The sequence below is a fragment of the Thalassophryne amazonica genome, chromosome 4 (assembly GCF_902500255.1).
Source record: "Thalassophryne amazonica chromosome 4, fThaAma1.1, whole genome shotgun sequence".
Lineage (NCBI taxonomy): Eukaryota > Metazoa > Chordata > Actinopteri > Batrachoidiformes > Batrachoididae > Thalassophryne > Thalassophryne amazonica.
The window spans coordinates 140,863,096-140,875,337 of NC_047106.1; the positions used below are offsets into that span (position 1 = coordinate 140,863,096).

Sequence of the window (12,242 nt, forward strand, 5' to 3'; positions counted from 1 at the left end):
GAGTAAAATATATTAAAAAAAAACTAATGAGAAAACAGAACACTGCAGCGTGCACTAAAAGGCCTCCGTAAAAACATGAGACGAGACACTGACACTGTAAATGTCACTATTCGATAAAGACAAAGTTTAAAAAATATTCCTGAACAGTGTTTGGAGTCAGGTCAGGTCAGGTCTGGGATAATTTGACTCGAGGATCCTCTATTTCGGTCTGCATCAGACAGGAAAATCTCTCAGCGCCCTTGAGGAAGGTCCTTGATCCCTCAGCATACTGTGTGTGTGCGTGTGTGTGTGTGTGTGCATTTCTCAGAGACTCAGACTCAGAGTCACTTTTATTGTCACTCGACCTTTACAGGCAGAACAAAATGCAGTTTCTCCAGGTCTTGGTGTTGTTAACTGGGACATTTTTGTTTAAACCTAACCTATTGTATAAACTTTTGCAGTGTACAATCTGCTCACCCCTGTGGCCATAGAATATATATACAAGGCTTGGACTTGTTTGATTCTTAGCAGAATCAAACAAGCATCAATGACAGATCAGGATCAGGTCTGGAAACATGCACGGATGTTGTGTCACTGCATCCACCACATCCCAAAACTGCCCTCCAATCAGACCACTGGTCCATCCCATCCATCTACCTGCTGCAGCCAGGAGAAACATGGACATTTGACTTCTCCAGTCTCCGAAGTCCAACACTGAGTCAGTGGACTGGATCATGGAAAGAAAAACAGACAGACAGAAATGACGCCACTTTGAAAAAATGCGTCTCCCTACCCATCTTCAAATGACACAAATGGGGGGTCTCAACTCATCAGGGCGCTGACCGAGCAAAAAAAAAAAAGGTGACGACTCAGAAGTGAGAACGTGTTCGCCAAGACCTTCCGTCCAGCAACTGGTTAGATCTCATCGACTGCGTCAGAATCCAAAAGCCACTGCAACTGTTTGTACTGTAAGTGTTTGTCTACTTCCATAAGAGTCCATAAATAATAAAAACACAAAGTTGTGTTTTCCTGAGTTGTAAACATGAGTAAGGCCCCGTGTCCATGTAGCACTTTTTGTTTCTGAGCACCAGTGTGTTTTTTCACTTGCTCTCAATGAGAACAGATCGTATGCAGCCACCTCCACAAAAAAGTGTTGCAACTTTTTTCAGAGGACATTTTTTTGTTTGGCCACTCTCAGTAATTTGTAATTTGCTGTGACATCACTGCAGCACCTTTTCAGGCAACCACTCACATATATATAGAGACAAATGTTTGCATTCTGTGTCAACAGCTGATTCGTCACAGAAAAGCCATCACAATAGACAAGTTAAAATCATCCGTGACAGAAGATTGGACAAATGCTTGGATTCTGTTGAGAGTGAGTGCCTTTATCACGTACAAATAAAAGGTAGTCATCAGCTGTTTGTTGTCATAGAACAATCCCAACAAGAGCATTGTTTATTTTTAAGAACGCAGGCGCTGGGATGAAGCATTTCTCTGCGAACTCTCAGCGTTTTACTGACAAAAAAAAGAAAAAAAAAAAGAACAACCCTAATATGTAGACACGGGGCCAAAAAAGCTGTTGTTAATATAATCAAAGTCCATGTTAATGATGAAGAATAAGTACAGAATCTGACTATGTTTAACCACAAATTTCATTCAGACAAAATAATCAAGCACTCCTGAAGATTTTGGAGTTGTCAATGACAATCGCACTGATACGGAACTCTGCACCTAAAAAGACAAAACAAGGCAAAAACAGAATAAAACCCTCTGTCTTCTTCACCTGTTGAACCTGCTGGGGGTGAATGAGGCTCCTGAAAGTCGTGAGTTATGTTTATGATTCATGTTTGATGCACACTCACCTGCACACTCTCCCAGTTTTCCCGGTGGACACTGGCATGCATATCGCCCTCTGGTGGCCTCGACTGAAATACACTGCATGTCCGCTGGACACGGCTGGTCCTCACACTGCTCAGACGGTGCGGCACAGCTGACATCTGCACAGACAGACACACACACAACTGCATCACAAACTGGGGAAACCCTCCATGATGCCACCTAGAGGTTTTTGGAAGAAGCTCAAATGGTGCTCACTCCGCCTCTGTCCCAGCCAACCCCTAAACAGCTAAAGAGGTGAACCGTGGGTGAGACCCTGCATGAACTGGGTGGGACAAATGAAACCTGAACACACCCTCATCTCAGAGTTATTGAGCTAACAGCTAACAGGCTAACTTTGGGTGCTGTATTAACACATATACGAGGTCTATTAGAAAAGTATCCGACCTTATTATTTTTTTCAAAAACTATATGGATGTGAATCACGTGTGATTACATCAGACATGCTTGAACCCTCGTGGGCATGCGAGAGTTTTTTCATGCCTGCCGGTTACGTCATTCGCCTGTGGGCAGTCTTTGAGTGAGGAGTCGCACACCCTCTCATCAATTTTTTTCATTGTTTAGGAATGGCTCAGCGACTGCTGCTTTGTTTGATCAAAATTTTTTCAAAACTGTAAGGCACAACTGAGTGGACACCATTCGATAAATTCAGCTGGTTTTCGGTAAAAATTTTAACGGCTGATAAGAGATTTTGGTCTGGTAGTGTCGCTTTAAGGACGGCCCAAGGCGCCTGACGGCGATCTGCACTTCGAGGCGGCAGCGTCTCTCCGTTTCAAGTTGAAAACTTCCACATTTCAGGCTCTGTTGACCCAGGAAGTCGTCAGAGAACAGAGAACTTTCAGAAGAAGTCGGCATGAGGAGTTTATTCGGACATTCCATTGTTAACAGACATTTTGTAATGAAAGTACGTGCGGGCAGAGTCGCGTGTCGGGCCGGACCCGACCGCGGGGGGTCGCGATAGGAAAAACATCTCCGTTGGAAACCTTAACGGGCAAGTTGGAACATGCCCAAGCTGTTAAACAATTTCTCAGTTACTCACTTGCTGAAAGCCATCAAAAGCCGCCTGAATTTTACAAATGGTTTTCAACACGGAGGTGTTTTTCCTGTCGCGGCGCACACAGATTTGCCGAGTCGTCACGGAAACGACTTGGTGAATTTCCGCGCACGTCTTTCATTAAAAAAATGTCCTTAAACAGTGGAATGTCCGCATAAAATCCTCATGCCGGCCTCTTCTGAATCTTCTCTGTTCTCTCACGACGTCCTGGGTGAATTAAGCCTTAAATTAGGATGTTTTCAGGTCGAAACAGGCCGACGACGGCGCCTGGAAGCGCTGCACGACGTCCTGCTCTGTGGGAAGTCCTTACACCGACAGAAACACCCCATAATCTCTCATCAGCCGTTAAACTTTTCACCGAAAACCAGCTTAATTTCTTGAATAGTGTCCACTCGGATATTCCTCACAGGTCCAGAAAAAATATTGATAAAGCAACGTGCGCCATCTCGAGCAGCGTGTGAAACAAAGGAATTCAGCCGAGAGGGCGGGACCACATCTCACTCAAGGCCTGCCCACAGGGAAATGACGTCACCGACACGCGTGAAAAAACTCACGCATGCGCACGAGGGTTCAAGCATGATTGGTGTAATCGCATGTCATTCAAATCCATATAGTTAAAAAAAATAAATAAAAGGGTCGGTTTATTATCTAATAGACCTCGTATTTGGGGACTGCGTGGTTCTTTTCATATCAGATGGCTTACAAACATACAAACATGACCATTTGGCAGTTGTATTTTTTGAACAGCTGAGATATACACAAAACTGCAGCCAAGCACACTGTAATTACCATGTCATTACCATTTATTAGGGAGGTGAATCGTACAACTCACAATTCAATTCGATTCCGATTCTTGGGGTGACGATTCGATTCAGAATCGATTTTCGATTCAAAGAGCTCTGAGAAATAGTTATATTACTTAAAAAATATTTATGTTTAAGAAAATTCAGCTTTACAAGGTTAATCAAGTGATTCTAGATGTAAATTTACTTATCTGCTTTGCTCGTTCAGAGTTGACAGGCAGCTTAGTGAAGTGCTGGTCAGTAGTCGGCAGATACCGCTGCTCCGCTCCTTTTAGCTCCAGGTGATGGCGCAGCATGTGGGCTTGCGGATTTGAAGTGTTTCTGAAGTACTTGAATTTCATTTTGCAGATTTTGCACACTGCATAAGTCATGTCAAGCTCCTTCTTACGCAGCAAATAATAAAATCCAAAATGCGCCGAAACATTTGCCTTCAGCAAAGACGGTGCTGTCTGAATTAGCTCTTCGTCCGCCATGCTAAGCTGCAGCTCACGAGTGTTTGAAGCACGCCGGACCCCCCCGCCCCTCGCGGAGGCGCTGCAGTACGGAAGCCGTTGCCTGACAAACAGTACACGCAGCGAGTAAGCAAGGAAATGTTTAATAAAATGCTTTTTAAAAATCAATTCTTGGACATTTTGGATCGATTCAGAATCGTAATAAATAAGAATCGCGATTCAGACGTGAATCGATTTTTTCCGACACCCCTACTATTTATATGGCAATTACATTTTGTGCCCAACTTGTGACCATAAAAAATGTTTTGTGCATCAACTATAACTTTTTACAAACACAGCAAAACATGTTAATGAAGATCTGAGCCAAGAAAATTACTGTCGTGACAAAAAATAAAAATTTATTTAAATCTCGACAACACTAGTGATGTCATCAATCCAACACAAATGATTAGGTCAATTTGTTTCAGCCCAAAGAGAGACACATTCATGCAGATTCTGTGTACGACAGCACCATTTATTCTGCCAGCACAGAATGAGCCAGAGTGGTGCAGAGCGCGCACACGTTACACTGCAGATAATCGTTTGTAAACAGTTAAACTAATGAAACAATGGCGCTTGGGAGGCGCAATAATGGCCGCGGTTATCTGTGTTTGTCATGTCATCTGTGCTCAGAGCTTAGTCGTTATTTTAAAGGCCATCTTCATGTTGTAATGTTCTTTGTTTTAAAAACATGGATATTTGCATGCACTACTTCTCTCACCAGTACACGTGCAGCGTGACGTCCGGTGGAAGCGTGGAGAGACGAAGCTGATGCGCGGCGTGCTGTAAGTTGCCAGGTTGTGGGAGTCTAAGATGATGCTCTGCTCACACTGGGCCCCGCGACACTCCAAACCCGAGCAGTTCTTCTCCAGAATGGCTGAAACCCTGAGCACCTCCTCCAGCTGCCGCCGTGAGGTGCTGAGTTTCTGGGTGAGGTAGGCTGCCTTGTAGTACCCGCTGCCTACTGTTTCCACGGCGACGAGCATGTCAAGCTGCTGCGTGCCCCCGACTGGCTGCAGGCTGAGGATGTGCAGCCTGTCCTGCTGCTGCGAGGCCGCGGCCTGCTGCAGCACCTTGAACACACTTTTCAGGTGCAACGCCACGAAGTCTTGGGGTGCGATGCTCTCAAAGCGCACCGTCACTGCCTCTTGCAGCATCTCCGGCGTCGCCTGTTCTACATGTACACTCACGGGCACTGGTACAGCGAAGCGGCCGTCGCTGACACTTGCGTTGAGGGAGTACCTGCCTGCGTCCAACCCACCCAAGGCAATGATCTTGCCATCACGAGGGCTGATCTTGAAGAGACTACGCTGGGATGGCGGGGCGTGGCCAAAGACCAGTGCGTCATAGGGATCAGCGTCAGTTGCATGCAACTGACCAATCACACCCCCAGGAAACTCGTCTTCCATGGTGACAATGTGAACCTCCAGTGGCAGCGCCACAGGGCGATGGAGGCTCTCTTCAATGACTCTAACTGTCAATGTGGACGAGGAGGAGAGGCGGGGCTTACCGGAGTCCATCACCTGGAAGGAGGAGGGAAAAGGAGAACACATTCTGAGAAAACGGACTGACCAAGATGAAGGGGACAAATGGAAATTATACAGCGCCGCCTAGAGACCAAATAAAGAAAACCACAAATATGAGAGGAATAATGAACTATAAATCCAGAAATGTTCAAATATTTAAACCCATAGATGCAGTTTAAGAGTTTAGATATTGAGATTTAAAATTGTCCAAGTCTCCATGATAAAAGAGATCTTGATCCCAATGGGAATAAGCTGGTTAAATAAAGGTTAAATCAAATTAAATTAGATTCTACGGTGCCTGACAAGACTTCAGGGGAGGGGCACCATATTGAGAAGATGGAAAAGTACAAATACTGCAAAGGAACTTATCAAAGTACATCAGCTGCAGATATACACACATGGGGGAAGGTTGGCAAACAGGTAGACAGACAGGCAGAGTTTGAATGTAACTCTACCTGAATCTGAATAACATATTCAGTGGCGATGTCTCTCCTGAACACCTGATTGGCCAAAAGTGTTCCATCTTTCTCAAGCACAAACTCTCCACCTTCATTTCCAAACACTATGTGGAAGTCAAAGGGCGGGCCATTATGGGAGGAGTCTTGGTCGATGACAGACAGCTGTAGGATGCTCGTGCCAACTGGCTTATTCTCCTGTGGAAAGAATCAGAAGCTACATGTATCATGTTATCAGAGTGTGCATGGCTGCCTCGCCTCTACAATGGCAGGGCACAAAAGGCTAGATCATGAGGTTTAACGTCATCATTTGGTGGTTGTGTTTGGATGATGCTGCTTTTGGCCTTAAATTAGTGAGAATTTCACCAACTACAGAACCAAAAGCCCCTCTAACACTTGGGCTGAACGCTGTTTTTTTTTTCTCTGTTATAGTCTCTTCTGGACAAGTGTGTGGAAAAAAGAAACTTGATCTGTGTTCCTGCCCACATCTGACAGTAATATGAGCGAAGCGTCGTGCAGCGGCTGAAGCTCACTCATGGTACAGGGCATCCTAAACAGGAAGTGCCAAAATTCAAATCCACAGTAAAACAGGAAATTGTTCAAATGTCGAACACTTCCTGGATTGACAGACCAGATCCCATGGAGTCTCACAGGAACTCAGTGGCAAGCTCACACTCAAACAGGAACTTAAATCAGTCACAGTGAAACAGGAATGTTGAACACTTCATGGCATGGGTGGAGCTAGAGCAGAGGCCGGGGTTTCACTGGACTCCCCTAAAATCTGGACACAGATGATTGACATGTCACAGCACCACACGTCTGGTTGAAAGAGCTGCATTTTCATATTAGTGAGCCACATTGACTGCTAGGTTCCTCCTGTCCAGTAGTTTGTGCTGTGTATCACAAAAAGGTTTTATCCACCTTATTAGAAGAAAAATGTTTGCTTCAGATTTGAACTGAACACGTCATTTGAACTATGGACTTCTAATCACACCAAACTTATATTGGTGAGTAAACGACCATATTTTATGCCGGAAATGAGGTCCAGGTTGTTAAAAGCAGCATTTCTCTTTTAATTCGGGTTGTCTTATATACCCATGTTTAAGCTAACAGACAGCAGCTGGTTCATGCTCTGTTGACTTATTAGTGCACCCGATAACTGAAACAATCCTTCAAATGGTGACACAAGCATCAAATTCAGCACAAATACAGCTGGAGCAAAATTAATGAATCAACTTTAACTTTTGACCCCTGTACAAACTGAAACTGACCTTTGTCACCATTCTTGCTGCTTTTACCTTATAACTCCATAATATTCAGTTGCAGATTGTCCAAACAATACCTTTTTGGAATCTTTATGGTCAGGCAAATAATGTGGTGTAGTTTTCTATATGATTGGAGCATCTTTTAATTTAGACCCCTGTCTAATTCTTCAGGTGACCCCTACGTGGCTGCCTATTGAATTTTTTTTTTTTTTAAGAGTTCATGTCTTGGGATTATTTGTGCCAAATGTGATGCTTGTATCACCATTTGCAGGATTCCACTCTCAGTTGCCCTCAAAAGTATTAGAATACTTGGTATTTCACACATTTTAATTTGTTTATTCCATTTCAAATACATTTTTTTCCTAAAATTATCTTCCTTAACTCAAACTGAAAGCAAATCTCTACAACTTGATATAAATTAATTAAAAATATAAAATCCAGCTTCCTGATGAAGTGGTGTAGAGGAGTATTTTCTTAAAAAGAAGACCTGAAAGTTCAGCTACAATTTGACAGAAAGTACATTTGAGATGAAAGACTAGATTTGATGTTTTGGTGAAAGAAACTTTTGTATTTCTTCATAATTGATGTAAATAAAGTCCAAGGCATTTTCAGTAACTTGGAAATGTTCATGTTTCCATCCCCTGACTTGTCTAAAGAAAACTGATAATAAAACTAAGTATTATTTACAGGTTTGATCAAGTTTTAGAGATTTGCTTTCAGTTTGAATTTGAGGAAGATAATTTTAGAAAATGTTATTCTTTATTTTTTGTATTTCTTGTATTTAAAATGGCACAAACAAATAAAATGTGTGAAATTCCAAGTGTTCCAATACTTTTGGAAGGCACAGTATCCTAACCTTATGATGAGTGCAAAATGAGTGTGGTATTATTACTGTTTTGTTTAAGAATGTTCAATATGATGTATGATATGACTATGATTTGACACATAGTGTCAACTGGTGGGGGGGGTGGGGGGAGCTGATTATGTGAATTCACAAGTTGTTGCAAGTCAAGGACAGAGTGTGGGAGCCCTCTTTTTGTTTTGTCTTTGTGATCCATCACAGTGGAGCTGAAATCAAACAGTCAGGATGTTTTCGTCGTGTTGACTTTGCACTTTAATTCAAAGGTTTAATAAATTAAACAGGTTTAGGAATTACAGCCATTTTTATTCACGGTCGCTGCGTCAGAACTCAGAAGGTTCTGGAGAGGACCTGGCTGGGAGATTGGTTGTGAACACCAGGGTTTGTGTGCATGATTCTCAGTGGAGATATGGTGATGCATCAGAAATCGCATCCTGCATAAAACCTGCACCAAATCCCAGTGCAGATCTGTCCTGGATCCACTGTGGTGACCCTGATGTAGCTAAACGATGACCCAGGTGTAGCTAAACGATGAGCAACATCAGTGAGTGGACAAACTAGGTATCTAAGGATTACTTGTATTTCAGTTACTGACTGCCTGAAGCCTGGAACTCATGGACATCTCCAAATACTGGGGTTTCTCCCTTGATACACTTGGTCCAGCCTCGACTGCACCTCCACTTGCTGCTTGTTGGTGTTTTTTGCCCTCAGTTTTGTCTTTGGGGATTGAAGGTTTGTTCTATTGGGTGATCACATGATCACACTCACATGATCTCTTCATGTGAGTAACTTGCCATGGAAGTTTGCTCTTTGCCTTGAGAATTTTTTTTAGCTTCCTTTGGCAGGATATTTTGGGCCATTATCCATCTTCACCATGAAGCTCCATCCTGTGTGTTTGGCAGCATTTGTCTCAATCTGAGCAGAATTCATGACGCTGCTTCCATCAACAGTCACATTGCCAATAAACACTACTGGTGCAGTTCCACCGGCAGCCGTACGTGCCCACGCTCGAACACTGCCTCTACCGTGTTTGACAGATGGTGTCCTAGACCTCATCCTGAGCTGTTCTTTTCCTTCTCCATACTCTTCTCTTACCATCACTGTGGTAACGGGTCTCATCTGTCCAAAGAATCTTCTTCCAGAATGAACAATGTCAGTGAAGTCTAAGACATACTGAGTGACTTTGAAGAATACTGGCTGGAAAAGTCCTGATTCGCATCTTTTTATGATGACCATAGTGTGGAGAGAGTGAGGAGACACAATGAAGACAAAGTGGCAGGTTGGCCACCAACATTTCAAGACGTTCTTTACAATCCCGGAGCCGAGCACAACTTCTGATTAACTTACAGGTTAAGAAGATAAGATAAGATAATCCTTTAATTGTCCAAGGGCGGGGAAATTTACAGTAAAGCAGCACAGGGAGAGACAATTCAAATCAAATCAATTTTATTTATATAGCGCCAAATCACAACAAACAGTTGCCCCAAGGCGCTTTATATTGTAAGGCAAGGCCATACAATAATTACGGAAAAACCCCAACGGTCAAAACGACCCCCTGTGAGCAAGCACTTGGTGACAGTGGGAAGGAAAAACTCCCTTTAAACAGGAAGAAACCTCCAGCAGAACCAGGCTCAGGGAGGGGCAGTCTTCTGCTGGGACTGGTTGGGGCTGAGGGAGGAGAACCAGGAAAAAGACATGCTGTGGAGGGGAGCAGAGATCGATCACTAATGATTAAATTCAGAGTGGTGCATACAGAGCAAAAAGAGAACAACAGTGCAAATATGCAACCAGAAATCCGTGTTTTACTCATGTGGTGAATGTTTCCGGGTTATTTTTTAATAACAGACCTCAGAATCCATTCAATTCCAAGCCCAAACAGTTGGTGTCGGTAATGTGCCGTGTTGTTTTGCAAGCTGCCAATAATCTCCAAAGAAGAAGGAGGATTATTTTTTGTTTTTGTTTGTTTGTTTTGGGTTTGGGAGTTTATTAATTTATATTTTTGGGGACTGCACTGTGGTTCTTCTAATGCTTCCTTCACTTTTGTCACTGATATCCAAGCAGAAGGAATGTTCCCTAATACTGCACAAGTGTTGAAGTGATGGACACAAGTGTACAAGTATTATTGCACAGAATGTGTAGTACTGTCGCAAATCGCTGAAAAATTGCTACTATACTTATGAGCTGAGTGGTCGACTGGGAACAGTGCTGGTTGTGGAGTCTGACAGCAGCAGTGTGTGAAGGACCTGTGGTGTCACTCCTTCACACACTTTGTGTGGAGCAGCTGGTCACTGAAAGAGCTTTCCAGTGCAGTCAGCATGTCACACACGGGGTGTGAGGTGTTCTCCAGCGGGGATGACAACTTAGCCATCATCCTCCTTTCTCCCACCTCCTGCACTGAGTCCAGGGGACTTCCCAGGACAGAGCTGGCCTTCCAAATCACTTTGTCAAGTCTCATCCTCTCAGCACTTGTGATCCTGCTGCTCCAGCAGACCACTCCTTAAAAAATGACTGATGCCACTGCTGACTCAAAGAACATCCTCAGGAGCACCCCCTGCAGTCCAAGGACCTGAGTGGCCTCAGCAGTAGAGTCCGTTCTGGCCTTTCTTGTAAAGTGCAGCTGTGTTGTTTGACCAGTCCAGTTTTTGTTTAGGTGTACACCCAGGTACTTGTTAAGAGTTCCCTATCTCGATATCCATTCCCTGGATCTTCACGGGTGTCGGTGGAGGGCGCCTGTGCCTGTGGAGGTCCACCACCAGCTCTTTGGTTTCCACACATTGATCTGGAGGTGATTCTGCTGACACCAATCCACAAAGTCTTGGGTCACCCCTCTAAGATCTCTAATGATCTCTAAGAGAATGACTCTCTTCTTGAATTAATAAAATTGATTGATTGATTTTTTTGAGCATGCACACGGTGTAAATAACAAAAAGTGTATCCAGCACTGCTCCAGGACGACACACACTTATGAAGGTGGAAGTTTAATTAAGAAGTCAGCAGGACTGCACGCGGTTTGTGTCAGAAGGCATCGAGCGAGACGAACAACTATGCAACTAAAACCTTCTCTGACAATAAGACACTCATTCTAAATGTAACATCACTTTCTGCAAAGTGACTCAAACACCCTGGGAACTTTGCTTCCACTTCATCTGTGTGTTCCATAATATGCATATGTCACGGACATGAACGAGCAAAGCTCGTCAGCATCTCACCATGTCATTTAGGTCCTTCAGACTTTATTTTGAAAATATTTTGAAGCATTTTGTAAATGCTTTAGGGGAGCATTAGCATGGCAAAAAACCTTTCAGCTCCCCCCACCTTTTTAAGCATTTTTCTTTATTTGCCTCTCACATGCCTGGAAAAGCTCCTCACCATCTAACCATGTCCTTTTGGTCCTTCAGACATTTTTCAGTAAAACTGTTCTTTGGAGCATGACTAAAACCTTTCAGCACCGCCCCCCAGACCCCCCACCTTTTTAAGCATTTTCCTTATTTTGCCTTTCAGCTTCTGGAGGAGCTCTGCCCCCTATTTCCTTTTTTGCTTTTCAGATGATCCCCCAATTACAGCCCTCTTCACCTCCTGCCACTTTAAGCATTTGTTAATGTAGTTTTAAGTTTTCAGCTAGTTGACAGTACGGCTGTACAATATGGCCAAATTATCGTATCTCAATATTATCATATAAATTGTCATGTAAATGTCACTTATATACATGCTGTCCATATTCTTGAGCCTCTTAGGTGAATAGGGAAAGTTCCCATGGGATAAAAAAGCTTTTCAACTGACCATCCCTGGTTCTCAAGACCAGGCACCTAAGTGGCTCTACTGTCTCACTCTTTTTTTGTTTTAAAGATATTTATGTGTACCTTAGTAAACACTAGTAGAGTTCCACTTAGATCTGAAATGTATAATAGAAG

At 43.4% G+C, this 12,242-nt stretch overlaps 1 protein-coding gene across 1 annotated transcript in view; it reads right to left on the bottom strand.

Moving 5' to 3' along the window:
- Window positions 1-12,242, bottom strand: part of fat3a (FAT atypical cadherin 3a) — a 451,004-nt gene that overhangs the window by 74,732 nt on the left and 364,030 nt on the right. Inside the window, exons 28-30 of the mRNA XM_034168868.1 lie at window positions 6,208-6,405; window positions 4,948-5,749; window positions 1,845-1,979 (exon numbers count right to left, since the gene is read on the bottom strand). Of these exons, the coding sequence (XP_034024759.1) occupies window positions 1,845-1,979; window positions 4,948-5,749; window positions 6,208-6,405 (1,135 nt within the window). The remainder of the gene's footprint in view (window positions 1-1,844; window positions 1,980-4,947; window positions 5,750-6,207; window positions 6,406-12,242) is intronic.